Source organism: Triticum aestivum, chromosome 6A (genome assembly GCF_018294505.1).
Source record: "Triticum aestivum cultivar Chinese Spring chromosome 6A, IWGSC CS RefSeq v2.1, whole genome shotgun sequence".
Lineage (NCBI taxonomy): Eukaryota > Viridiplantae > Streptophyta > Magnoliopsida > Poales > Poaceae > Triticum > Triticum aestivum.
Window position 1 is genome coordinate 509,368,572 of NC_057809.1, and position 26,596 is coordinate 509,395,167.

At 45.1% G+C, this 26,596-nt stretch overlaps 2 protein-coding genes and 1 non-coding gene across 3 annotated transcripts; all 3 read left to right on the top strand.

Moving 5' to 3' along the window:
* Nucleotides 1–896: 896 nt before the first annotated feature.
* LOC123130859 (cysteine protease XCP1) lies at nt 897–2,887 on the top strand. The gene is made up of 4 exons (XM_044550655.1): nt 897–1,729; nt 1,834–2,069; nt 2,194–2,334; nt 2,459–2,887. The coding sequence occupies exons 1-4, from the start codon at nt 1,264–1,266 to the stop codon at nt 2,696–2,698; spliced, it is 1,083 nt and encodes a 360-aa protein (XP_044406590.1). The 5' UTR covers nt 897–1,263; the 3' UTR covers nt 2,699–2,887.
* Nucleotides 2,888–3,103: 216 nt separating this feature from the next.
* Nucleotides 3,104–3,175, top strand: TRNAQ-CUG (transfer RNA glutamine (anticodon CUG)). The gene has a single exon. It is a non-coding gene; the product is annotated as a tRNA-Gln (tRNA).
* An 18,346-nt stretch (nt 3,176–21,521) lies between these two features.
* On the top strand, nt 21,522–25,622 carry LOC123128182 (short-chain dehydrogenase/reductase family 42E member 1). Its single transcript, XM_044548117.1, has 5 exons — nt 21,522–21,871; nt 22,431–22,773; nt 23,003–23,274; nt 24,247–24,446; nt 24,913–25,622. Exons 1-5 carry the CDS (start codon nt 21,682–21,684, stop codon nt 25,357–25,359), a joined length of 1,452 nt encoding a protein of 483 aa, XP_044404052.1. The 5' UTR covers nt 21,522–21,681; the 3' UTR covers nt 25,360–25,622.
* Nucleotides 25,623–26,596: the final 974 nt, after the last annotated feature.

Here is a 26,596-nt window from a genome sequence, read left to right on the forward strand (position 1 = left end):
GTTAGCCGTAATGCGCGGAGTGAGAGCAATGTTTCCAAGGAATCGAAGCAAATATTATGATTATTATAGATGAATTATTTAACCCTTGCCTGTCCGGTCCAAGCTCCAGTCTTGCAGCATGGTGAAATGTGGTGTGGCATGTACACTGGAACGTGCGACTAACTAGCAGTAGTAACACACAATGGTCTTCAGGATTGGTACTTCTAAACAGCAGCCAAGCTTGCGTACTGGACACATTGAACTTAGCTGGAGTGCACCACTAGAGCGCACAGATGTCAATTAACTTGCATTATTAGCTTGCAGCTGCATTTTTTGCTGTTGACAGTTGACAGTGCAGGGGAATAACATATGCTGACATGTGAATGTCAAATTGCATGTTTCTGACGGTACGAAAATTTAGCCTGAAAAACTGGGTCTGCATATACACTTCAGATAAAGTCACATGGTACATCCAGGAATTTGAACCTATCTTGCAAAAGATAATTTGAACTTAGTTATCATGTCGAAAAGGCGAAATTCACTCAAATAGGGCGTACAAGCTTAAAGAGAATCTCAAATACAGAGTAGTTGCCCTAGTACCCTTAATGATAAGTGATCCGAGATAAAATAAACGGGAGTGCTAAATCTTAGTCTTAGTCGATGCTTTATTCATGAGATCTTACGTGGAGATCTGTGCAAAATTTAAAAAAACTGGTGCCCCTTTTGTCAAGAATGGGCACATTTAGGTCCAAGCCCTTCAAAATTTCACCTGATATTTTCCTATATATTCTGCAAGCCAATGGACATGCGCACCAAACTCGAACAGGAAAAAAAAATAGCAAGTAGTTTGATGCCATCACATTATAGAATGGCATGAGGTACGCCCGTTTGGTGAAGACTTAAGCAGATGAGCAAAAGATACTTGTCCATCCTTGTGAATAACCATTCTGCAGCTAGCTGCTTGGTCCGGCCGAACAAGTTACCTCCAGCCGGTCGGTGCGCAAGGCTGCAAGCATCGGCTACTCACTATTCTAAATTTCCAATGCATATGCTACCTAAACCAAAGATTTAAACATGAGCAAGGAAGAGCATACCTGCAAGGCTACAACTGCATCTTCCTCCTCATAAATCTTCAGCCACAAGGGCCATATCAGGTGAGGTGGGATGAATCGCTTGCTTGCAAGAAACATGCATGGCTAGCTAGCGATCGATCAGTATATATAAAGGTGTCCATTTGTTTCCGGCAGTTCCATGACAAGAAGAAGTGCTGATTAATCCGTCGCCATGGATTCAGAGCTATCAACAGTGTTCTTCCTGCTGATAGTTTTCGCAGCGTGTTGTTGCTCTTCCTCGAGCGCCACCCACCATGACCCCTCGGTCGTCGGGTACTCGCAGGAGGACGTCGCGCTGCCGAGCAGGATCCTCGACCTCTTCAGCTCGTGGTCGGTGAAGCACAGCAGGGTGTACGTGACCCCGAAGGAGAAGGTGCGGAGGTACGAGGTGTTCCGGCAGAACCTGAAGCACATCGTGGAGACCAACAGGAGGAACGGGAGCTACTGGCTGGGCCTGAACCAGTTCGCCGACGTCGCCCACGAGGAGTTCAAGGCCGGCTACCTAGGGCTGAGCGCCGGCGGGCGGCCGCGCGCTCCGACGACGGCGTTCCGGTACGAGGCCGCCGTGGACCTGACCCGGGAGGTGGACTGGAGGAAGAAGGGGGCGGTCACGCCGGTCAAGAACCAGGGGAAATGCGGTAAGGAGACAAGGCGATCTCTGAACATTGCATTGCACGTCCATGACCCATATCAGGATTTCAGTTAGCGCATTGCGCGCCATGTGTGTGAAATTGTGTTGCAGGAAGCTGCTGGGCCTTCTCGACGGTGGCGGCGGTGGAAGGGATAAACCAGATCGTGACGGGCAAGCTGGAGTCGCTGTCGGAGCAGGAGCTGATGGACTGCGACAGCACCTTCGACCACGGCTGCGGAGGGGGCCTCATGGACTTCGCCTACGCCTACATTGTGGGGAACCAGGGGATCCACACCGACGCCGACTACCCCTACCTCATGGAGGAGGGCGACTGCAAGGAGAATCAGGTTGGCACTTGGCACAGGGAACAACAACAAGCTAACGAACTCTTCAGATGAATTTCAGCTGCAAAGGAATTTTGTTACTCTAATCTGATGGACATTGATTACTTTGATCTGATCTCGTACTTAGCCCCACTCCAAGGTCGTCACCATAAGCGGCTACGAGGACGTGCCGGAGAACAGCGAGCTGAGCCTGCTCAAGGCGCTGGCGCACCAGCCCGTCAGCGTGGGCATCGCCGCAGGGAGCAGAGACTTCCAGTTCTACAAAGGGGTAAACAAAATGATCAAGTGTTACCTTATCTACCATGATAATAGAGCAGATGATACAAAATGATCGTGTTATTTACCCTGGTAATTATCTTATCTGTTTTTGTGTGCGCGTGGCTTGGCTGCAGGGGGTGTTTGAAGGAACCTGTGGCACTCAGCTGGACCACGCGCTGACGGCCGTCGGATACGGCTCATCCAACGGCCAGGACTACATCATCATGAAGAACTCGTGGGGCGGGGGCTGGGGCGAGCAAGGCTACTTCAGGATCAAGAGGGGCACCGGGAGGCCCGAGGGCGTCTGCGACATCTACAGGATCGCCTCTTACCCTACCAAGAACAACGGCACGGGCTGGGGGTGGGGGGCCTGATTTTGTCGGCGGCATAAGGTGTCTCTGAAACTCATTCGTTCATAGTTCGTTCCAAGTGCTAGCACGTGGATGCAGCATCCCCCTTTTTTTTCTCTCGAACACGAAGCATCAGCAGTCAAACAAGTTAGTAGTCTGTAAATTATATGGCTCCGGTGAGAAAATCTGGTTGTTCGTCGGCAGTTCAGTTCAGTTGTTGTATTGCTCTTCTATTTTCGGCAAACACAGTGGGGAAAGGGGACGGGGCAATGTCGATTGAGCCTGTCGGATCCAGACATACTCCTACATGTGTGACAGAGACCAACCTCTCGCAACTGGCAAGTCCCGGGCCGTCCAGCGCAGGAGGGGGCCAGTAGAACAAGAATGTAAAGAGAATAAAAAGGCAATTCGTCTTAACTAATCACCAAAGGTCCTATGGTCTAGTGGTTAGGACATTGGACTCTGAATCCAGTAACCCGAGTTCAAGTCTCGATAGGACCTTGTTTTTTTTGTTTTTTGCATACGACTACTTGCATGGTAATTGCTGAGGTATTGAGCCGAGCAGCCCAAGACATAGGTACTGCAAAAAATATGTTACTTTTTGTCATGAATTGAAGAGAATTACAAAAATACGAGCACATCGATCATCTTCGGGTCATCCTGGACTGGAGCCTAGACATAGCTCGCATGCTACAACGTTTCTTAGAGTGATGCAGAAGGAGATATGAAAGGAGCAGCTTGCATTTGTAACTCATTTTTGTGGCATCTATACAATTTGACGGACATACTACGATTTCCCAATCACTGCCAAGTTATCAAGGGAACGAGTCTAGTCTTTATCACATGCATTATTTCTTTTCTTCTGTTTGGTATTAGGCTTCGATTATTGGCACCGCTTTATCAAGTGGATAGAAATAGTGACAGATGTTGTTAACACGGTGGCTTCAGACTACTTGATGTACTACTTTGTAAGATCTTTATGAATAATTAATAAAATAGATGCATGCATATCCCACATGCAGAGGCCGGGGGTCATCCTTCTCGAAAAAAATGATTCATCTTCTTTCTTTGAGAGAAATTTTCGATCTATTCACAATCAATCATGGCAGTACGAAAACACTAGATGTAATAAAAATTAAAGCAGATCCATGGACCACTTAGCAGCGATTACAAGCATTGGAGCGAGCTAAAGGCGCGTCACCGTTATCGCCCCTATCTAACCGGAGCTGGGCAGATTGTTGTTGTAGACAGCCGGAAAGTCCTCGTGCTAAAACCTTAAAGGACCGGCGCACCATATCAACAACCATCACCGATGAAGAGTGTCATAGATCAGAAGGATCAAACCTATAACCACACGAGCGAAGACGAACAAAAACCGAGTTCAAATAGATCCTTCGAAGACCAGTAACGACTGATGGCTATTCTCATGTACCACTCATCCCCTTTGGCAACAAGTTGTATGTCACTATTGGTTTCGTGAACTTTATTATGACCTTTTCCAATGCTACAAATATACCAGGTGAAGCTCCATAGGACACCCCTTGTCGTTCTGTGAACCTAATTCTTAGACCCTCGGTATCGCCCCTCTTCCCTTTCTCGACATCATCTCTTCTTGGCGTTGTGGATGATCTTAACGGTGGATTATCGTGCATGCCTCTTGAGGTCACAACATTTCCATCCTCTCCCATATTTTAACTCTTCAAGCCACCTCCCTAAACTGAACTTCTCCATTTTTGTTGGTGACCTACATTTTCAAGCACCTAGTCATTCCCCTAAAAATTACTACCCAAACAAACAATTCACAAACTTTGCCCATTCAAACATGATTTTCATCAGTGGTGCATAATTATACATCACCCACAAATTGAACTAAGCAATGCTTAATTAAAATAAACTACAACTTAATTACTTTAAATTATGACTTAATGGTTTTGGTAGAGCACATCATCTAGAAGTGCCCTAAGTATTGCACATCTAAGCCTTATGTCACTGATTTTACGCGGAGATTTGTGTGTGTATTTTTTTTACGTTTGATTGAGTCACTTGTATGTGCAATAGGTAGGGCACATCTAGATGTGCTCTAGACATACCCATGATGTAATTAACCTAAGACGATCTACTTCTTGTCATCAGAGGAGATGACGATGGGCTAGGCCCCTTGCTGGGTCCCAACGCCTTGGCATCATGGGTGCCCTTTGGCGCACCCTTGTTAACGTAGGAGGAGGAGTCAACATCGAGGTAGGCATAGAACTCTGCCCACTCTTGTTGCTTGGTCTTGTATGCAGTTTGGATGTCAGCAGCGTGCGGCTTCGATGAAGCCCTTGGTGGCAAAGTGCTCCTTAAGGGTCTGGGCACCGACATAGATAACGACAACCACATCCTTGTCTGCGCATTCCCGCGATGAGTTGCACCTCAACGAAGATGTGCGCCTTGAGCTCCGTCTCCACTCCATCTCTAGTGCACGGTCATCCTCTTCCCACGTCTGGGGCTTAGAGGTAGCAGGATGTCGTCATATTAGTGCCTCTGTCTCATTGCCATCCAACCCATAGTCGGAGGAGGGTGTCGACAACGGGAGGAACATAATGGGGCGCAACGCGGACACGACATATGATGGCAAGGATGTGCTAACGGTATAGTACTCCATGCGTCACCACGGAACCATCGATTGTGGATGGCCTTTGCAACGAAGAACTCTGCAACGCACCATGGCAACGAGATTGGTGGATGGCTGAAACGCCCTCGATGCGGCTATATCTCCCACGTGTCGAAGCACGACTTAGAGGCATAACCGCATTGAAAGCAATGTCGCAATTGAGGTAATCTTCACACAACCCATGTAATACATAAGGGAAAGAGATACATAATTGGCTTACAATCGCCACTCCACACAATACATGAATAAAGCATTACAACAACCAGATACAATCAATGTCCGACTATGGAACCCAAAATAAAAGAAGACTACCCCAAATACTACACAGATCCCCGATCGTCCCGATTGGGCTCCACTACTGATCAACTGAAAACGGAACAACACAAAGGACAAGATCTTCATCGAGCTCCTCCTGAGCTTGGTTGCATCACCTGCTCGGTAACATCGACACCTGCAAACTGGTTTTAGAAGTATCTGTGAGTCACGGGGACTCAGCAATCTCGCACCCTCGCGATCAAGACTATTTAAGCTTATGGTAGGGTAAAGGTATGAGGTGGAGCTGCAGCAAGCGACTAGCATATATGGTGGCTAACATATTCGCAAAAGAGAGCGAGAAGAGAAGGCAAAGCACGATCGAGAAACTATGATCAAGAAGTGATCCTAGAACAACCTACGTCAAACATAACTCCAACACCGTGTTCACTTCCCGGACTCCACCAAGAAGAGACCATCACGGTTACACACGCGGGTGTTGCATTTTAATTAAGGTTAACTTCAGGTTTTCTACAACCGAACATTAACAAATTCCCATCTGCCCATAACCGCGGGCACGGCTTTCAAAAGTTCAAATCCCTGCAGGGGTGTCCCAACTTAGCCCATCACAAGCTCTCACGGTCAACGAAGGATATTCCTTCTAGCGGGAAGACCCGATCAGACTCGGAATCCCGGTTACAAGACATTTCGACAAGGTAAAACTAAACCAGCAACACCGCCCGAATGTGCCGACAAATCCCGATAGGAGCTGCACATATCTCTTTCTCAGGGCACACTCAGATTGTCTTAGGTACGGGTAGGCCAGCCCAGAGTTGCCCCTGGTGGCCACCGGCAGCTGACAGGTGGACCAACACTCAGAGGAGCACTGGCCCGGGGGGTTAGAATAATGATGACCCTTGAGTCTGCAGAACCCAAGGGAAAGAAAAGGCTAGGTGGCAAATGGTAAAACCAATGTTGGGCATTGCTGGAAGAGTTTTACTCAAGGTGAACTGTCAAGGGGTTCCCATTATTACCCAACCGCGTAAGGAACGCACAATCCGGGAACATAACACCGATATGACGGAAACTAGGGCGGCAAGAGTGGAACAAAACACCAGGCATACGGCCGAGCCTTCCACCCTTTACCAAGTATATAGATGCATTAATCAAATAAGATAAATTGTGATATCCCAACAAGTAAATATGTTCAACAAGGAACAACATCTCCATGTTCCAACAAGGAACAAACTTCAGTCTTCACCTGCAACTAACAACGCTATAAGAGGGGCTGAGCAAAGCGGTAACATAGCCAAACAACGGTTTGCTAGGACAAGGTGGGTTAGAGGCTTCGTTCACAATATGGGAGGCATGATAAGCAAGTGGTAGGTATTGCAGCATAGGCATAGCAAAAGAGCGAGCATCTAGCAAGCAAAGATAGAAGTGATTTCGAGGGTATGGTCATCTTGCCTGAAATTCCACAAGGAAGAAGAACGCGTCCATGAAGAAGACAAACGGACGTAGTTGAACGAATCCTCACAAACGCAACATTATCGGAATACCGAGAAGAAGCAACACCGGAAAAAAGCAAGCAACATAGTAAACAACCAACACATCAACATGGCACGATGCGCAAACAAGTATGATGCATGTCCGGTTTAATGAATCATGGCATGGCAAAGTGCACAAACAATCCTACAAATTAAGTGGAGCTCATTATGCAACTCCGTTGCATATTGACGAAACACCACATTTGGTTATTTAGTTCAATCTCGTTTATATACTCAACAATATTAAATGTTGTTAAACATGGCAAGAGAGTGAAGCAAATTAAAACTACCTATCTAGGCAATTTTAAATGAGGCCGGAAGCAACGAACAACAATTCCGGTAAATTTCCATATGTATATATTAGGTTTGGTACTGATCTGTCCTAAACACAATTTTAGAGTTATTAAACATGCAAAGTAAAGCCATCATGATAAACTAGGCATTTTTCCACCCCAATTACATATAAAGTTTATGAAATTCCGAGTTACGGTTATTTAGTTATGAAATAAAGCATTTTAGCATGGCATATGGACAAAAAATACACAAACAACATTTTAAACATGGATAAAAGTTGCATATTATGAAACTAGACAAAATTCTAGGCATTTTACATATATGAAATGTTTTATTTAGATGCATGGATATTTGGTTATTAGCATCTTAAAGAAGTGGCATTTTCTGTAAATATGTATGCACTGGAAAATGCTAAAATCACAAAGCAGAAAAAAAAATACATACACGGCCGAGAAGCAAAACAGTGCAGCGACCCAAGTGGCTGTGGAAAGGGGTGTGTGTGGATAGAGAGGATGACGAGTGGGGTCCCACTGTCATAGAGGCAACAAAGGCACAAATTGAGGGGGCTAAATGTCCCTCATGGGGTTCGAACCCGGGTCTCCCTGGCAGAAGTCTGTGGCCTGAACCACCGTGCTACAGTTCTGTGTTCGGCTTACATGCAGATAAACGTCATAAGACCACCAAGAAAGGCGGACCTTGGCCCTCCATGGTGACACGGAGATCGCCGGCGACGATGGCGAGCAAAGCAGCGACGGTTGAGGCTAGAGAGCGGCGGCGAGGGTGCGGATCTTGGTGAGGTTGCGATGCATGCAGGGGCTCGCGTGAGGCCGGACTAGCTGGACATGGCTACGGCCATGGTTGCCGGCTGGTTCAGAGAAGATGCGCGTGGGCGTGTGCGCAAGCGAGGAGCAGAGAAAACAAGGGAGCCTCCGGCGCATGCGAGCGGGACGGCGAAGGAGCTCGTCGGAGGAAACTCCGGCGACCAAAAGCTACGGCTGAGGTGCGCAAATGAACCGCAACGGGGACCCGAACTCCCGCATGTCTCGCACAGCACCAAGTGACGATGGAGGCGTCGCCGGCGTTGAGGAAACAGAGGCGGCGAGGCCATACTTGAACTCGAAGAAACACAGGTCGAAGTGGCGCGAATCTAAGCTGGATGAGCCCTACGCGACAAGCGGAACCTACTACGTCAAGCTCGAGACGGAAAGAGGCTGGACTCCTCGCCGGTGACGAGGTCCGACGGAGTCGAGCTCGGGAATCACATGGAACACGCGTAACAGGATGCAATCGAGGGGAAACAATGACTGGGAAGGTGCGCATGCTCACCACAAACACGCTCGGGTGCTCGGCTCGGCGAGAGATGGACGGAGGGATGACGGGGCTCGCTGAACTTGGCGCTACTCTGGACCATGAAGAAGATGAAGCGGAGGAAGATGACGTCGTGGAGGCCTCGAGGGAGTCGATCGCGTCGGCCTTGGGTTCTTCCAGCTCCTGGCCTTGATTGAAGACAAAGAAGACGACGTAGGCGAGCCGACCAGGAGCGAAGACAATGGCGGAGGAGGGCTATGGCCGCGGCGGAGCCATGGAACTGCTCCGGGAGCTCTCTGGTGGAAGAGGCGACGGCTATGTTGGGTGGCTCACCTGCGGCGGCGGCGGAGGGAGGAGAGGGAAAGAAGGGAAACCCTAGGGGCGAAGCGTTGGCTTTATAGGGGAAGCGTGGGCACCATGGTGGCCACGGTGGCCTTGTGCGTGCTACCTCCCTCTTTTACTGTGAGAAGGAGAGCAATCGAGAGAAGGAAGAAAAGGTGAGGGGAGAGAGGTTGACAGGCGGGCCCAGGGTAAAAAATATGCTATGTGGAGGTGGAATTACCAGAGTGGGAGGTGGTTGGCGGGCTGGGCTGACCTGGTGTACTGCTTCTGCCTCTTTCTTTTCTTTTCCATTTCTTTAGACAAAAATACAAAAAGGAAAGAGCAAGGGAAAAGGAGAGAAGCTAGAGAAATATAAAAAAAATATTCTCATGATCCTGAAAATGTGCTTTATTTAACAAAATTGGTTTGGAGATTTTTAAAGGAAGTAAAAATAATTCAAGTTTGAATTAAATTCAAACTTGAACCATTTTAAACCCTAACCAAAACAATTCCAATAGAGATGAAATTTGACAGAGAGGCTAGGTACATGGTGTTAGAATATTGGGGAAAAGATGAACATCAAAAGAGAAGGGAAAATGGCACTTGCAGAAATGGAAGAAAGGAAAGGAAGGAGGAGTGATGGTGCAAGAACCACACATGGAGCATGCAACAATACAACATGCATGAATATGACAATGCACATGATGATATGATATGCAATGCATGACACGCAAGCAATGACAAGGCAACAACAGCGAATAACTGAAGGACACCTGGCACATCGGTCTCGGGGCGTTACTGTTGGAAATATGCCCTAGAGGCAATAATAAAAGTATTATTATATTTCAATGTTCATGATAAATGTCTTTTATTCATGCTATAACTGTATTATCCGGAAATCGTAATACACGTGTGAATACTTAGACCACAATATGTCCCTGGTGAGCCTCTAGTTGACTAGCTCGTTGTGATCAACAGATAGTCATGGTTTCCTGACTATGGACATTGGATGTCGTTGATAACGGGATCACATCATTAGGAGAATGATGTGATGGACAAGACCCAATCCTAAGCATAGCATAGAAGATCGTGTAGTTCGTTTTGCTAGAGCTTTGCCAATGTCAAGTATCTCTTCCTTCGACCATGAGATCGTGTAACTCCCGGATATCGTAAGAGTGCCTTGGGTGTATCAAACGTCACAACGTAACTGGGTGACTATAAAGGTGCATTACAGGTATCTCCGAAAGTATCTGTTGGGTTGACACGGATCGAGACTGGGATTTGTCACTCCGTATGACGGAGAGGTATCTCTGGGCCCACTCGGTAATGCATCATCATAATGAGCTCAATGTGACCAAGGTGTTGGACACGGGATCATGCATTACGGTATGAGTAAAGTGACTTGCCGGTAACGAGACTGAACAAGGTATTGGGATACCGACGATCGAGTCTCGGGCAAGTAACGTACCGATTGACAAAGGGAATTGCATACAGGGTTTGATCGAATCCTCGACATCGTGGTTCATCCGATGACAACATCGAGGAGCATGTGGGAGCCATCATGGGTATCCAGATCCCGCTGTTGGTTATTGACCTGAGAGCGTCTAGGTCATGTCTGCATGTCTCCCGAACCCGTAGGGTCTACACACTTAAGGTTCGGTGACGCTAGGGTTATTAGGAAGACTAGTATGTGACTACCGAATGTTGTTCGGAGTCCCGGATGGGATCCTGGACATCACGAGGAGCTCCGGAAGGGTCCGGAGGTAAAGATTTATATGTGGGAAGTTGTCAAACGGACACCGGGAAGTTTCGGGGTCATACCGGTATTGTATCGGGGCCACCGGAAGGGTTCCGGGGGTCCACCGGGAGGGGCCACCCCTCCCGGGGGGCCACATGGGCTGCGTGGGGCAGGGAGCCAGCCCCTGGTGGGCTGGCCGCACCCCCTCCCTTGGGCCCATGCACCTAGGGTTGAGGGGGGAACCCTAGAGGGGGCGCCCCCTTGGCTTGGGGGGCAAGCCACCCTCTCCCCCTCTCCCCTTGGCCGCCGCACCCCCCCTAGATGGGTTCTAGGGGGCCGGCCCCCTTCTCCCTTCCCCCTATAAATAGAGGGGTGAGGGGAGGGCAGTCGCACCACCCTCCAAGGCGCAGCCCTCCCCTCCCCAACACCTCTCCTCCTCCGTTGTGTGCTTGGCGAAGCCCTGTCGGAGTACTGCCTCTCCACCATCACCACGCCGTCGTGCTGCCGGTGGAGCTGTCTTCCTGAACCTCTCCTTCCCCCTTGCTGGATCAAGAAGGAGGAGACGTCTCCCGTCCCGTACGTGTGTTGAACGCGGAGGTGCTGTCCGTTCAGCACTTGGTCATCGGTGATTCGAATCACGTCGAGTACGACTCCATCATCACCTTGCAAGCTTCCGCACGCGATCTACAAGTGGTATGTAGATGCTAACTCTCTCCCTTGACTCGTTGCTTAGATGAACTCATAGATGGATCTTGGTGAAACCGTAGGAAAATTTTTAATTTTCTGCAACGTTCCCCAACAGTTACAACACTCCACCACTACGAGAGGATCTCGTCCCGAGATCTAGAATGGCACCGGAGGGACAACGGAAGAGAAAGAGAAGAGGTAAGACTAAGTTGCTCCTTTGACAAACGAGTGAAACCAAAGAACCTTGCCAGGTTGAATAAATTCGAGAAAAATAAAAATATAAGGAAGGTGAACAAAGTCGAAAACACTCCGTTAGAAAAGAGGGACAAAGAACATTGCGAAAACCTTGAGGTTGAAGGGAAAGATATATATTGAAACTACTCCGGTTAAAAGGATAAGCATGAAAAGATCATGATCTTCACAATTCGAGATGATGACTGAAAAGAGCAACATCACAAAGCCTCCGGAAGAAATGAAAGAACGGAATGGGATGGACGGAGAGGAACAAGATCTTGAGAGAGCATGCTTACAACAAATGCTGGAATGGAGTTGTTGGATTATCAACAACGAAAAAAATAAGATTGATATGGTCTTATGGAATACATCTTAAATTATGAGGTGACAACTTGCCACTCACGGGAAAAGAATTGGATTGATATGAGCAAATTGACGAGAAAGTATATCGCACCGGAAAGGAAAAATGAAGAAATTGGATCATTTATAAGCACCATAAATATCCACAATCCTTAGGGAAAGCTTTAGGTGAAATATAACCCAAGATAACTCCAATGGCAAAATTGATGGATTTAAAATATCTTATTCTTAACAACATGTGAATCATGGAACATGAACTCAAATTATCAAGAATGACATAATACCACCTCTATTGATACGGAAGAAAGAATTGCACTCCGGATTGCAAGATGAAGAATACTTGATCTCCTTAGAAAAGAATCTCGATGAAAACTTCGAGAAGGGATAAAATCCTTGATGAACCATCATGTAGAACCTTCATGAAGAACTCCGGTAACAAAAGAATGATCAAACGAAATGAAGGATGAAAAGAATAAGGTTGAAGCCTTGCAATGATTTAGATGGAGCTTCACGACGATATAATGCAGAAAAACTTGGAACTCCGGAAAAGAAAAGATGAAACAGCTGAAATCAAGAATTTTGATGAACCTCCAGAATAAGGAATTAAATCACTTGGATGAAACAATAATAAGAATTACATTATGCTTATCCTTCACCAATTCAAATTGATGACAAGCAATGGATTTGACATACTACTTATCCTCGTAGAAAGATTAAGATAGATATCGCGCCAACTCGGAAAGATATTGAACGAACCACCGGAAGGGTTTGGAAGAACGAATGAATTGATGTGATAACCAAGGAAAAGATCTTAAACGAACCACCAGATTAATTGGAAATGAACAAAGAAAAGATAGAGAAACACTGGGAAGAATTAGAAAATGAACAAAGATGCTTGAGAGGATTTAGCTACATGAGAACGAAGAGATCACGAGCCGATTAAAGCTCACTTGAACGAAGCACCAGTAAAATTGGAGAATGATAGCTGAAAGCTGAGTATGAATAAGTCTTCTTAAATGATGGGCTTCGGGGAAAAGAAATGGAAAACAACTCATGAAATGCTCCGGATGGGTGAAAAGAATTCTCACAATCGAAAAATAATTATGAGAGGATGGCAACAAGCTAGAATCACGAACTTTGAAGAGAGTGGAGCAAGATATGGAGAAAATTCTTCTTCGGTCTTCAAAATCTGAGAATTACGACGAGAAACACCACCATGAATCGTCTAGACACTCTGAAAGAATCAAAACGAATAGGTTGAGCCAACGATGAAAAGAATTCGGCAGATCTTGGAGAAAACATAAGACTTATGATAATTCATTCTTACGTCAAACTTCAAAAAGAAATTTGAGGATAGCTCCGGAAAAAATAAGAAAAGTCAGGTAAGATCCTGGGAAAAGACCTGTGGGTTAGGGCCCACTCAAAAGATACACCGTTGAACGATTACTTGAAAAGAGAGATTGCACCGGTTGAATTAAAAAGGCTTAAATGATATAACATCCTCAAAAGAGTTTGAGCGAAAGCAGAGTGGTAACATGAATCTTCGAAATATCTTGAGCACTCCGGAACAATTGAATAGCGAGAAATGAATAAATATGAGTAGCACCGTCAAGAGAAGGTATTTGAAATGAGGAAAGGGGATATAATCGACAAATCTTGACTTGAATCCACCGGAGAAGAGAAGAAACAAAGAATGATAACTTGAAGCTCCGTTAGGATCTTCATGAGAATCACCAGATAAGAATATTGACGGAAAAGGATGGAGAGACTTCACAAGAATAAAAGGATACTTGATTAAGAAATCCGAGTCCTTGAGGAAAAAGGGTGGGTGGGCGGGAAAACAAAGGCAACTTGGAGACGGATGAAACAAACACCGTTGAGAAGAACTGATACTTGATCTTGCGGTTGTTGAAATGATCGGATCCACTTGAAGAGAAACACGCCGGTGAAAAGAAATTGGCATGACAATCTCGATTATCATGAAGGATTAGTATTCCCATAGGAATATGAGAACACCGTTTAGAGAAGGTATGGAATCAACATTTGACTTCGAAGCAACTCGGATACCACAACTCAAAACAAAACAGAGGATTGGCTTGCAGAATAAGCCGGAACAAACATATGATAGAGATTTCGCCCGAAGTTTTCGTGGTGGGGCCTACACGGGCTCGATCGTACAACACCATCATGTACAAGGTAGTGCACATGACATACGAAGCGTCCCCGAGTCGGCATAGCCAAGGACTCTTTAAGACACAACGAGACCACTGTAAAACCGACCGTGAATAGGCGGACCACTAGACGTCGAACCCCAATTTCATATCATACATCTGTCGGAAAGATATCCAAAGAGCTACTTGAATTCCCACTTATAAACTCCCGAAACTTTCCCAGTTATGCAATCAGGTGTTGGGGATACAGGGGAAGCATAATATCTCACCCAAAACTAGCAACTCCTACATCCAGCTGTATCCATCCTTCAACACATAACCAAGAAACCTTCGGAAATCATCTACCTCAACCTTCGAAAAGCATCCGTTATACAAGTTATGGCAATACTCCCGAACTCCCGCCCCAGTACTGGGTGGCGTCGAGGTTATATCACCAACAACTGCATAAAAGAGATTTTCGATGTCGGCGAAACTAAACTCAGGTATTCCAGAACTGCAACGATAAAATTGTGACGACAACACCTCGGAGCTCAACTCCCCGAGACACTGCAACAACCCCTAAATGACAGGAGGCACCAAGAACAATGTTCTCATCACAAATCGATCAGAACGATTCCAAGCTACCCGCATGATCCTAAATTTTTTTAGTGAAATTTAAGAAGAGAAGAGTCAAAACTCTACGTCAGGATGCCTTACCAGAGCGATGAAGGGACTGGGGAGTAAAAAGAATTCCTAAACTCATCGATATATAATTCCTAAATGACTCAAAACATTTTTCTAGACTCAACTCGTCCGCTAATTCGATCAAGCAATGGGGCTCCTAAGGTCGGGGAAGGCTCTGATACCAACTTGAAACGCCCTCGATGCGGCTATATCTCCTACGTGTCGAAGCACGACTTAGAGGCATAACCACATTGAAAGCAATGTCGCAATTGAGTTAATCTTCACACAACCCATGTAATACATAAGGGAAAGAGATACATAGTTGGCTTACAATCGCCACTTCACACAATACATGAATAAAGCATTACAACAACCAGATACAATCAAGGTCCGACTACGGAACCCAAAATAAAAGAAGACTACCCCAAATGCTACACAGATCCCCGATCGTCCCGACTGGGCTCCACTACTGATCAACTGAAAACGGAACAACACAAAGAACACGATCTTCATCGAGCTCCTCCTCAGCTTGGTTGCGTCACCTGCTCGGTAACATCGGCACCTGCAAACTGGTTTTGGAAGTATCTGTGAGTCACGGGGACTCAGCAATCTCGCACCCTCGCGATCAAGACTATTTAAGCTTATGGGTAAGGTAAAGGTATGAGGTGGAGCTACAGCAAGCGACTAGCATATATGGTGGCTAACATATTCGCAAAAGAGAGCGAGAAGAGAAGGCAAAGCTCTCACGGTCAACGAAGGATATTCCTTCTAGCGGGAAGACCCGATCAGACTCGGAATCCCGGTTACAAGACATTTTGACAAGGTAAAACTAAACCAGCAACACCGCCCGAATGTGCCGACAAATCAGGTAGGAGCTGCACATATCTCTTTCTCAGGGCACACTCAGATTGTCTTAGGTACGGGTAGGCCAGCCCAGAGTTGCCTCTGGTGGCCACCGGCAGCTGACAGGTGGACCAACACTCAGTGGAGCACCGACCCGGGGGGTTAAAATAATGATGGCCCTTGAGTCTGCAGAACCCAAGGGAAAGAAAAGGCTAGGTGGCAAATGGTAAAACCAATGTTGGGCATTGCTGGAAGAGTTTTACTCAAGGCGAACTGTCAAGGGGTTCCCATTATTACCCAACCGCGTAAGGAATGCACAATCCAGGAACATAACACCGATATGACGGAAACTAGGGCGGCAAGAGTGGAACAAAACACCAGGCATACGGCCGAGCCTTCCACCCTTTACCAAGTATATAGATGCATTAATTAAATAAGATAAATTGTGATATCCCAACAAGTAAATATGTTTCAACAAGGAACAACATCTCCATGTTCCAACAAGGAACAAACTTCAATCTTCACCTGCAACTAACAACGCTATAAGAGGGGCTGAGCAAAGCGGTAACATAGCCAAACAACGGTTTGCTAGGACAAGGTGGGTTAGAGGCTTGGTTCACAATATGGGAGGCATGATAAGCAAGTGGTAGGTATCGCAGCATAGGCATAGCAAAAGAGCGAGCATCTAGCAAGCAAAGATAGAAGTGATTTCGAGGGTATGGTCATCTTGCCTGAAATCCCGCAAGGAAGAAGAACGCGTCCATGAAGAAGACAAACGGACGTAGTTGAACGAATCCTCACAAACGCGACGTTACCGGAATACCGAGAAGAAGCAACACCGGAAAGAAGCAAGCAACATAGTAAACAACCAACACATCAACATGGCACGATGCGCAAACAAGTATGATGCATGTCCGGTTTAATGAAGCATGGCATGACAAAGTGCACAAACAATCCTACAAATTAAGTGGAGCTCATTATGCAACTCCGTTGCATATTGACGAAACACCACATTTGGTTATTTAGTTCAATCTCGTTTATGTACTCAACAATATTAAATGTTGTTAAACATGGCAAGAGAGTGAAGCAAATGAAAACTACCTATCTAGGCAAGTTTAAATGATGCCAGAAGCAACGAACAACAATTCCGGTAAATCCCCATATGTAAATATTAGGTTTGGTACTGATCTGTCCTAAACACAATTTTAGAGTTATTAAACATGCAAAGTAAAGCCATCATGATAAACTAGGCATTTTTCCACCCCAATTACATATAAAGTTCATGAAATTCCGAGTTACGGTTATTTAGTTATGAAATAAAGCATTTTAGCATGGCATATGGACAAAAAATACACAAACAACATTTTAAACATGGATAAAAGTTGCATATTATGAAACTAGACAAAATGCTAGGCATTTTACATATATGAAATGTTTTATTTAGATGCAAGGAAGAAGAACGCGTCCATGAAGAAGACAAACGGACGTAGTTGAACGAATCCTCACAAACGCGACGTTACCGGAATACCGAGAAGAAGCAACACCAGAAAGAAGCAAACAACATATTAAACAACCAGCACATCAACATGGCACGATGCGCAAACAAATATGATGCATGTCCGGTTTAATGAAGCATGGCATGGCAAAGTGCACAAACAATCCTACAAATTAAGTGGAGCTCATTATGCAACTCCGTTGCATATTGACGAAACACCACATTTGGTTATTTAGTTCAATCTCGTTTATGTACTCAACAATATTAAATGTTGTTAAACATGGCAAGAGAGTGAAGCAAATGAAAACTACCTATCTAGGCAAGTTTAAATGAGGCCGGAAGCAACAAACAACAATTCCGGTATATCCCCATATGTAAATATTAGGTTTGGTACTGATCTGTCCTAAACACAATTTTAGAGTTATTAAACATGCAAAGTAAAGCCATCATGATAAACTAGGCATTTTTCCATCCCAATTACATATAAAGTTTATGAAATTCCGAGTTACGGTTATTTAGTTATGAAATAAAGCATTTTAGCATGGCATATGGACATAAAATACACAAACAACATTTTAAACATGGATAAAAGTTGCATATTATGAAACTAGACAAAATTCTAGGCATTTTACATATATGAAATGTTTTATTTAGATGCATGGATATTTGGTTATTAGCATCTTAAAGAAGTGGCATTTCCTGTAAAAAAACACATACGCGGCCGAGAAGCAAAACAGTATTAAATGTTGCAAATAAAGGCCGGAAGCAACGAACAATATGTACCAAACAATATGTACTCAACGAACAAAACAGTATTAAATGAGTACCAAACAATATGTACTCAACAATATTAAATGTTGTTAAACATGGCAAGAGAGTGAAGCAAATGAAAACTACCTATCTAGGCAAGTTTAAATGAGGCCGGAAGCAACGAACAACAATTCCGGTATATCCCCATATGTAAATATTAGGTTTGGTACTGATCTGTCCTAAACACAATTTTAGAGTTATTAAACATGCAAAGTAAAGCCATCATGATAAACTAGGCATTTTTCCATCCCAATTACATATAAAGTTTATGAAATTCCGAGTTACGGTTATTTAGTTATGAAATAAAGCATTTTAGCATGGCATATGGACATAAAATACACAAACAACATTTTAAACATGGATAAAAGTTGCATATTATGAAACTAGACAAAATTCTAGGCATTTTACATATATGAAATGTTTTATTTAGATGCATGGATATTTGGTTATTAGCATCTTAAAGAAGTGGCATTTCCTGTAAAAAAACACATACGCGGCCGAGAAGCAAAACAGTGCAGCAACCCAAGTGGCTGTGGAAAGGGGTGTGTGTGGATAGAGAGGATGACGAGTGGGGTCCCACTGTCATAGAGGGGACAAAGGCAAAAATTGAGGGGGCTAAATGGCCCTCATGGGGTTCGAACCCTGGTGTCCCTGGTAGAAGTCTGTGGCCTGATCCACCGCGCTACTGTTGTGTGTTTGGCTTAGATGCAGATAAACATCATAAGACCACCAAGAAGGGCGGACCTTGGCCCTCCATGGTGGCACGGAGATCGCCGGAGACGACGGCGAGCAAAGCAGCGACGGTTGAGGCTAGAGAGCGGCGGCGGGGGTGCGGATCTTGGTGAGGTTGCGATGCATGCAGGGGCTCGCGTGAGGCCGGACTAGCTGGACATGGCTACGGCCATGGTTGCCGGCTGGTTCAGAGAAGATGCGCGTGGGCGTGTGTGCAAGCGAGGAGCAGAGAAAACAAGGGAGCCTCCGGCGCATGCGAGCGGGACGGCGAAGGAGCTCGTCGGAGGAAACTCCGGCGACCAAAAGCTACGGCTGAGGTGCGCAAATGAACCGCAACGGGGACCCGAACTCCCGCATGTCTCGCACAGCACCAAGTGACGATGGAGGCGTCGCCGGCGTTGAGGAAACAGAGGCGGCGAGGCCATACTTGAACTCGAAGAAACAAAGGTCGAAGTGGCGCGAATCTAAGCTGGATGAGCCCTACGCGACAAGCGGAACCTACTACGTCAGGCTCGAGACGGAAAGAGGCCGGACTCCTCGCCGGTGATGAGGTCCGACGGAGTCGAGCTCGGGAATCACATGGAACACGCGTAACAGGATGCAATCGAGGGGAAACAATGACTGGGAAGGTGCGCATGCTCACCACGAACACGCTTAGGTGCTCGGCTGGGCGAGAGATGGACGGAGGGATGACAGGGCTCGCTGAACTTGGCGCTACTCTGGACCATGAAGAAGATGAAGCGGAGGAAGATGACGTCGTGGAGGCCTGGAGGGAGTCGTTCGCGTTGGCCTTGGGTTCTTCCAGCTCCTGGCCTTGATTGAAGACGAAGAAGACGACGTAGGCGAGCCGACCAGGAGCGAAGACAATGGCGAAGGAGGGCTATGGCCGCGGCGGAGCCATGGAACTGCTCCGGGAGCTCTCTGGTGGAAGAGGCGACGGCTATGTTGGGTGGCTCACCTGCGGCGGCGGCGGAGGGAGGAGAGGGAAAGAAGGGAAACCCTAGGGGCGAAGCGCTGGCTTTATAGGGGAAGCGTGGGCACCGTGGTGGCCACGGTGGCCTTGTGGGTGCTGCCTCCCTCTTTTACTGTGAGAAGGAGAGCAATTGAGAGGAGGAAGAAAAGGTGAGGAGAGAGAGGTTGACAGGCGGGCCCAGGGTAAAAAAATATGCTACGTGGAGGTGGAATTACCAGAGTGGGAGGTGGTTGGCGGGCTGGGCTGGCCTGGTGTACTGCTTCTGCCTCTTTCTTTTCTTTTCCATTTCTTTAGACAGAAATACAAAAAGGAAAGAGCAGGGAAAAAGGAGAGGAGCTAGAGAAATATAAAAAAATATTCTCATGATCCTGAAAATGTGCTCTATTTAACAAAATTGGTTTGGAGATTTTTAAAGGAAGTAAAAATAATTCAAGTTTGAATTAAATTCAAACTTGAACCATTTTAAACCCTAACCAAAACAATTCCAATAGAGATGAAATTTGACAGAGAGGCTAGGTACATGGTGTTAGAATATTGGGGAAAAGATGAACATCAAAAGAGAAGGGAAAATGACACTTGCAGAAATGGAAGAAAGGAAAGGAAGGAGGAGTGATGGTGCAAGAACCACACATGGAGCATGCAACAATACAGTATGCATGAATATGACAATGCACATGATGATATGATATGCAATGCATGACACGCAAGCAATGACAAGGCAACAACAACGAATAACTGAAGGACACCTGGCACATCGGTCTTGGGGCGTTACAATGGCGGGGTGGGATTTAAGATAACAACGGAAGATAAAACTCATGATTTGGGGTTAGACAGGGCTTTGAAGGGGATGGGGATTTTGAGGCCCATTTGAGGACTATAGAAAACATGTACATGGTATCATTTCTATCAGAGTGCTATGAAATCGGTAATTCATAAATGACCGGCTCATTTTTCATCGACATTATGCTCCCTCGATGTCAATTAATGTCATAATCGAAATCAAAATCTATAAATACACTATGCTCCCAATTAAGGCATTCAATTTAGAATTGGGTAACCCGATTTTGGCCGGGCTAACAATTTTATTTTTCTCTAGGAGTTCTCTCATTCAATTCTTTTACTCCACTATACCCCACTTGATTGAGGTATTTAATTTTTGATTTAGTTCATGATTTTGACCATGTCAAGGATTTTTCAAATCAATTGACATCCAAAAAAGTCGACATCCATAATACAAACTAAATAAAATATAAAATGCATTCAAGGATGAATCTAATGATACAAATTTAATATTATGGATATTAATATATTTCTCTATAAATTTGGTCAACCTTAAATATGTTTGACTTTTCAAAAAACTAATACACCTTATATTTTAAGCCAAAGGGAGTGAGAAAAATTATGAAAACCCAATAACAGCAACGGTGCAGCAGAGGACGCCTAACGAGTCAATAGTCAAAGTGAATAGCAGAAGGCCGAGAACCATCTCATTCTAGACTAACAGTAAATATGAAAAATCTAACAAATCAGAAGAATCTCAACCTCATGTTTATTCTGGGTCCACTCACTGCTAAATCGACATAGACTTTTCTATGTACAAGTTGATATTGAAAAGTACAATTTCTTTAGTGAAAAAAGGACAATTTTTATAATGAAAAGTACAACCTGTAATATCGCGTATGTACACACAAAACCATGCTAAAAAAAAATACTCCAATCCTCCCAAGGGCATTTGAGTGTGGTAATTAGCTGTTGATCTGCAAAATTTACAAACCTGCCTGCCTGTGCCTTGGCCAGGCAGCTCTGCCCACAGGGAGGCAACCAAGAATTTAAAGCGGCAACAAGATCGTCGGCGGCGCCGGATCCTGCTCCGCCTTGTTATCTCCGCCCCGCAACCCCCACGCCCGAACCTGCAGCCGAGCCGAGATGCATCTGAGCGAGAACGAGGGGATCGAGGGCGTGCGGTTCGCGGTGACCGGCGGGCAGGGCTTCGTCGGCGCCGCCCTCTGCTTGGAGCTGATCCGCCGCGGCGCCCTGGAGGTCCGCTCCCTCGACCTGCGCGCCTCCTCCTCCTGGTCCCAGCAGCTCCTCGACGCCGGCGTCCGCTTCTTCCAAGGTTGCCCTCTCCCTCGCTCGCTCAAATTACTGTGGTTTTTGCTTCAGTGTAAATGTCCCCGTCTAATGGAGTTCATGTACCAGACAGGTTGCTCTTAGACGCACATCTTTGACACAATTGCTTTCCAGACTATGATACATTATGCTGCTACTCTTTCTTACTAGGATATAGTTCTACCACTGAATCAAGCTGCAAATTTAGTGTCTGTTCCACGGAGATTTTACCGTCAGTACTCTTCGGTGTGTTTGTTCGGCTTCAAGTAGAGAGGGCTCTTGCATGGTTACTTCTTAAAATAGCAACACTTACAGTATCAATTAGACCATCGTGCCTTGAATTGCCTAACTGTACTGCTCTGAATTCATCTGCAAATGTGTCGGAGATTTTACATCAGTACTCCTTGGTGTGTTTGTTTTGCTTCAAGTAGAGAGGGTTCTTGCATGCTTACTTCTTGAAATAGTAACTCTAACAGCATCTATTATACCATCATGGCTTGAATTGTCTATCAACGCCAGATGTACGCTGAATTATAAAGTATCTGCTGGATTACTTTGTGTTGCAGGGGATGTTCGGAAGAAGGAGGATGTGGAGAAGGTCTTCCGCAACGTGGACTGTGTCTTCCACCTTGCTTCATATGGCATGTCAGGGAAAGAAATGGTACAGGCAGGACGAACAGATGAGATCAATATAAACGGGACGTGCAATGTACTGGATGCTTGCCATGAGCATGGTGTCAGAAGGCTTGTGTATGTAAGCACATACAATGTGGTGTTTGGGGGAAAGCCAATTGTCAATGGCAGTGAGACGTTGCCTTATTTTCCCATCGAAGACCATGTTGATGCTTATGGGCGTAGCAAATCGATAGCTGAACAGTTGGTGCTGAAGAGCAATGGTCGGCAAGCTAAGTAAGTATAACTTCTTTTTTCGTCATGATTCGTATTTGTCTGCCTCTGCAACGATGCCATGTATATGATATCATGATTCTAGTGATGATGGGTTTATTCTCTAGTACAACCATATTTGTTCAAAACAAATATTTGGTTTGTTTTGAACTCAGATTGGCATTTTTGGTAGGTAGTACTTGACACCATGCAGGCTGTCTTAGTGTCATACTGATCTGATGTTTGCCTACAGGAGTAATAAAGGTACCCGTCTTTATACATGTGCAATACGCCCGGCTGCTATCTATGGTCCAGGTGAAGAGCGTCATCTTCCAAGAATCCTGTCTCTTGGAAAATTGGGATTAGCATCTTTCAGGATTGGGGCTCCAAATGTGAAGACAGATTGGGTCTATGCTGATAATCTTGTTCTTGCACTGATATTGGCAAGTATGGGCCTTTTAGATGACATTCCTGGCAGGAAGGGAACTCCTGTAGCAGCTGGTCAAGCATACTTCATATGTGATGGTAATCCTTGTTAGCCCGCATGTTTTCTGCTCCTGTCCTGGCATTATTATTTATTGACTTTATACATTGTTACTGACTTATAAACTCATACTCATGGTACTATGTTCTGAATATTTAAGACGTGCCCGCATGGTCTCTGCTCCTGTCCTAGTATTATTAGCATTATATACAGTTTCTGAGTTATAACTTTATAGTCATGGTACTATGTTCTGAATTTTAATACTCCCTTCGAACTAAACCAGCGACAAGTAATATGGATCGGAGGGAGTACTATCTTCTGCATATCAGTGCAACCTTTGTGGTTTCAACTTTCAACTAGTCGTACATGTAACATGTTTAGTTGGTTACTCTAATAGAACTACTTAAAGAATATCAGTTATTTCATCCCTTGATCTTCGCAATAGTGCCACTGTTAAGGATGTATATTATTCTACTTGTTGCACTGCCACATAACTTGTTCGGTGGCTGTTTTGTTACCAGAATCTGGGAACGTTGTGTAGTGATGTGCGTGTTTTAGCTGTGAACCTTGTAGTATCTAGTTTCTTTTAATTAAAAATCGGGGGCAAACCTTTCCTCAAGAAGGGGGAAAAAAGCACGTAACTCATCTGCTAAAAGCGCTTCAGAAATTTTCAGATGGCACTACATTGCATAGGCCTGAAAGTACTACTCCCTCCGTCCCAAAATAAGTGACTCAACTTTGTATTAACTTTAGTACAAAGTTAGTATAAAGTTGAGTCACTTATTTTGGGACGGAGGAAGTATTTTGCTACTTTTCCTTCCAAGTTCAAAGCTTAACTATTACAGTACAAACTTAATTGTAGCATGTACCTGATGTTTTACTGTTATTTTAGCTTTGTTTACGTTCAATATACCCACAACCTTAAATAAAGAATTGGTATTTTGACTAGAAGTAACTGATTGTACTTCAAGATAAATATGGCATTGCCTTATTGGTTTTTCTTTTCTTTTCAGGAGCGCCTATTAATAGTTTCGATTTTATCATCAGTCCCTTATTTCGAAGTTTGGGCTATGCTGTTCCTCGAGTTACACTAGATACCTCTGTTGCCCTCGCAATTTCAAGAATCATTTTGTTCATGTCCACACTACTCTATCCATGGTTAGATAGTAAATGGATTCCTCAGCCTCTTATTCTTCCTGCTGAAGTATACAAGGTAAGTCTATTGGTCGAGTTACACTAGATATCTCTGTTGCCCTAGTGCTTGTCCCTTAAGGAACACTATATTTCTGTTTTTTGTGCAAGGTGGATATATTTTGATCATAATTTTTTATACTATCTTCATATGGCAACCGTGTTCATCATGCTGAGGCATGAATAACTATAGATCCTTTTTTTTCTTTGGTTTTCTATGAGCTTGAACCTATCCACCTAATATAGCCACGACAGGTCTGCAGTAATCAGAGCTAACAATATTTTTTTGATCAAAGAGCTAACAATATTTTGAAAATTATCATTTTCAAGGGATATCTGTAGTTCTGTACTGACTACTTATGCTTTACTACTAGGCAAGTAGACTTGCTATAATATAATATTACTATTGACAAGTGACTGATGTGTGGCAACAAATCATTGCCTGTATACAGGGATCATAAACTAATGCTGGTAGTTCATATTGACAGGTAGGTGTTACACATTACTTTTCATATCTGAAAGCTAAAGAGGAACTCGGCTACGTGCCTGTGACGAGTCCACAGGAAGGCCTGGCCGCAACAATCTCCTATTGGCAAGAGCGAAAGAGGAGAGAGCTCGATGGCCCGACGATATTCACCTGGGTTGCAGTAATAATCGGGATGCTGGCTGTGTTCTCCGCCGCTTTCCTTCCACCCGTCGGTCCGCTCAAATGGGTGCTCGCCGTCCATCTCTTCGTTTTCCGCTCGGTGCTGGCGATCCGGATAGTCTTTGTGGCTGCGGTCGCGGCGCACGCGGGCGAAGGCGTCTACGCCTGGTTCCTGGCGAAGAAGGTCGACCCGAGGAACGCGACGGGGTGGTTTTGGCAGACCTTTGCCCTGGGGTTCTTTTCCCTCCGGTTTCTGCTCAAGAGAGCGAGAGCGGGAGCGGGAGCGTGATTTGTGTGTTGTGCTTCACCTACTCTCTGGGAATTCAGTAACAATGGATTCCAGTAGAAATTCCCCAGCGGTTGTAAACCCCGGTGCTGTGTAAAATGCCCACCCTGAGGTTTCTGTAATGTACTGTACTCTATCAGGCGTGCATGTCCGTCGCCTTGCCATGTTTTACTCGAGTTTGGCATTGAACCGGAGGTTGCCGCACATGGACACATGGTCGGTCGGGTCGTGCCTGTGACCCTCAAGTATCAAATGTCATTTGTTTTGAGAGGTTGTAACAATCACTGTCGGTCTGTCAGGCCAAATGTGACCGCTCAACCGACACAAATTCTAAAGCTTTCACCGATGTAGGCCCTGTTTGTATCATGAGGTTAGAGCTAGTTTGGGTTAGTTGGAGGCTCAAATAACGCAAAAGTATCCAAACAGGAAAGGTTAGAGTGGGTTAGTTTCATCTAATCTAATTATTCTGGTGGAGAGGTGCTTATTTGGGTTAAGAGTGGGTTAGAAAATAACTCTAACTCTAACTGTGTTAGAGTATTCAAACAGGACCGTAGTAGTAGGACTACACACTGAGCTGTTTAATATGTGGGGGCTAGACACAGCTCGTTTTTCTTACGTACTAGAGTCGGTACGTAGCAGGAACTAGGTTATTGTTGCTGTCCCTGATTTGTCCCTGCTTTGTTTTGCTTGGAGCTACCACTACGGCGCTACCTACCCGGAACAAAGGCATATTTATTTATACACGAAAATGCCTAATGGAGGGCGGACCCAGGGAGACCGGTATTCAAGTACCGTATTTGTAGTACACGACGAAAAAATTGTGGGAAATTTGTGCATGCACAATACATGTATACCACGGAGGTGCAAATTCTCATAACAACACACAAAAAGACAAATATGTAAATGAAAGTGGGCCCTTTTTTGTTGTTGTTGGGCTGGGATTTTGTTAGCTTGTAAATCACTATATTTTTAAACGAAAATTCACATACCTATAGTGAAAACGTATAATTCCACAGGTTTTTTTTATTGTACGATTTTCGATTATTCTGCTCAAAATACCGGGCTCCAGCAAAAAATTGCACTCATATTATATATACCCCTAATAAAAAAAATCAAAGGTATATTACAGCGTCGTGATGGTTCAGTCAAACTGCTGGGACGAGGGAAGAAAGGAACAAAGGAGCTGCAGCAGTTGCGCCCCTCCACGCCCTCCACTCGGGTGATTCCTTCCTCCACCCAC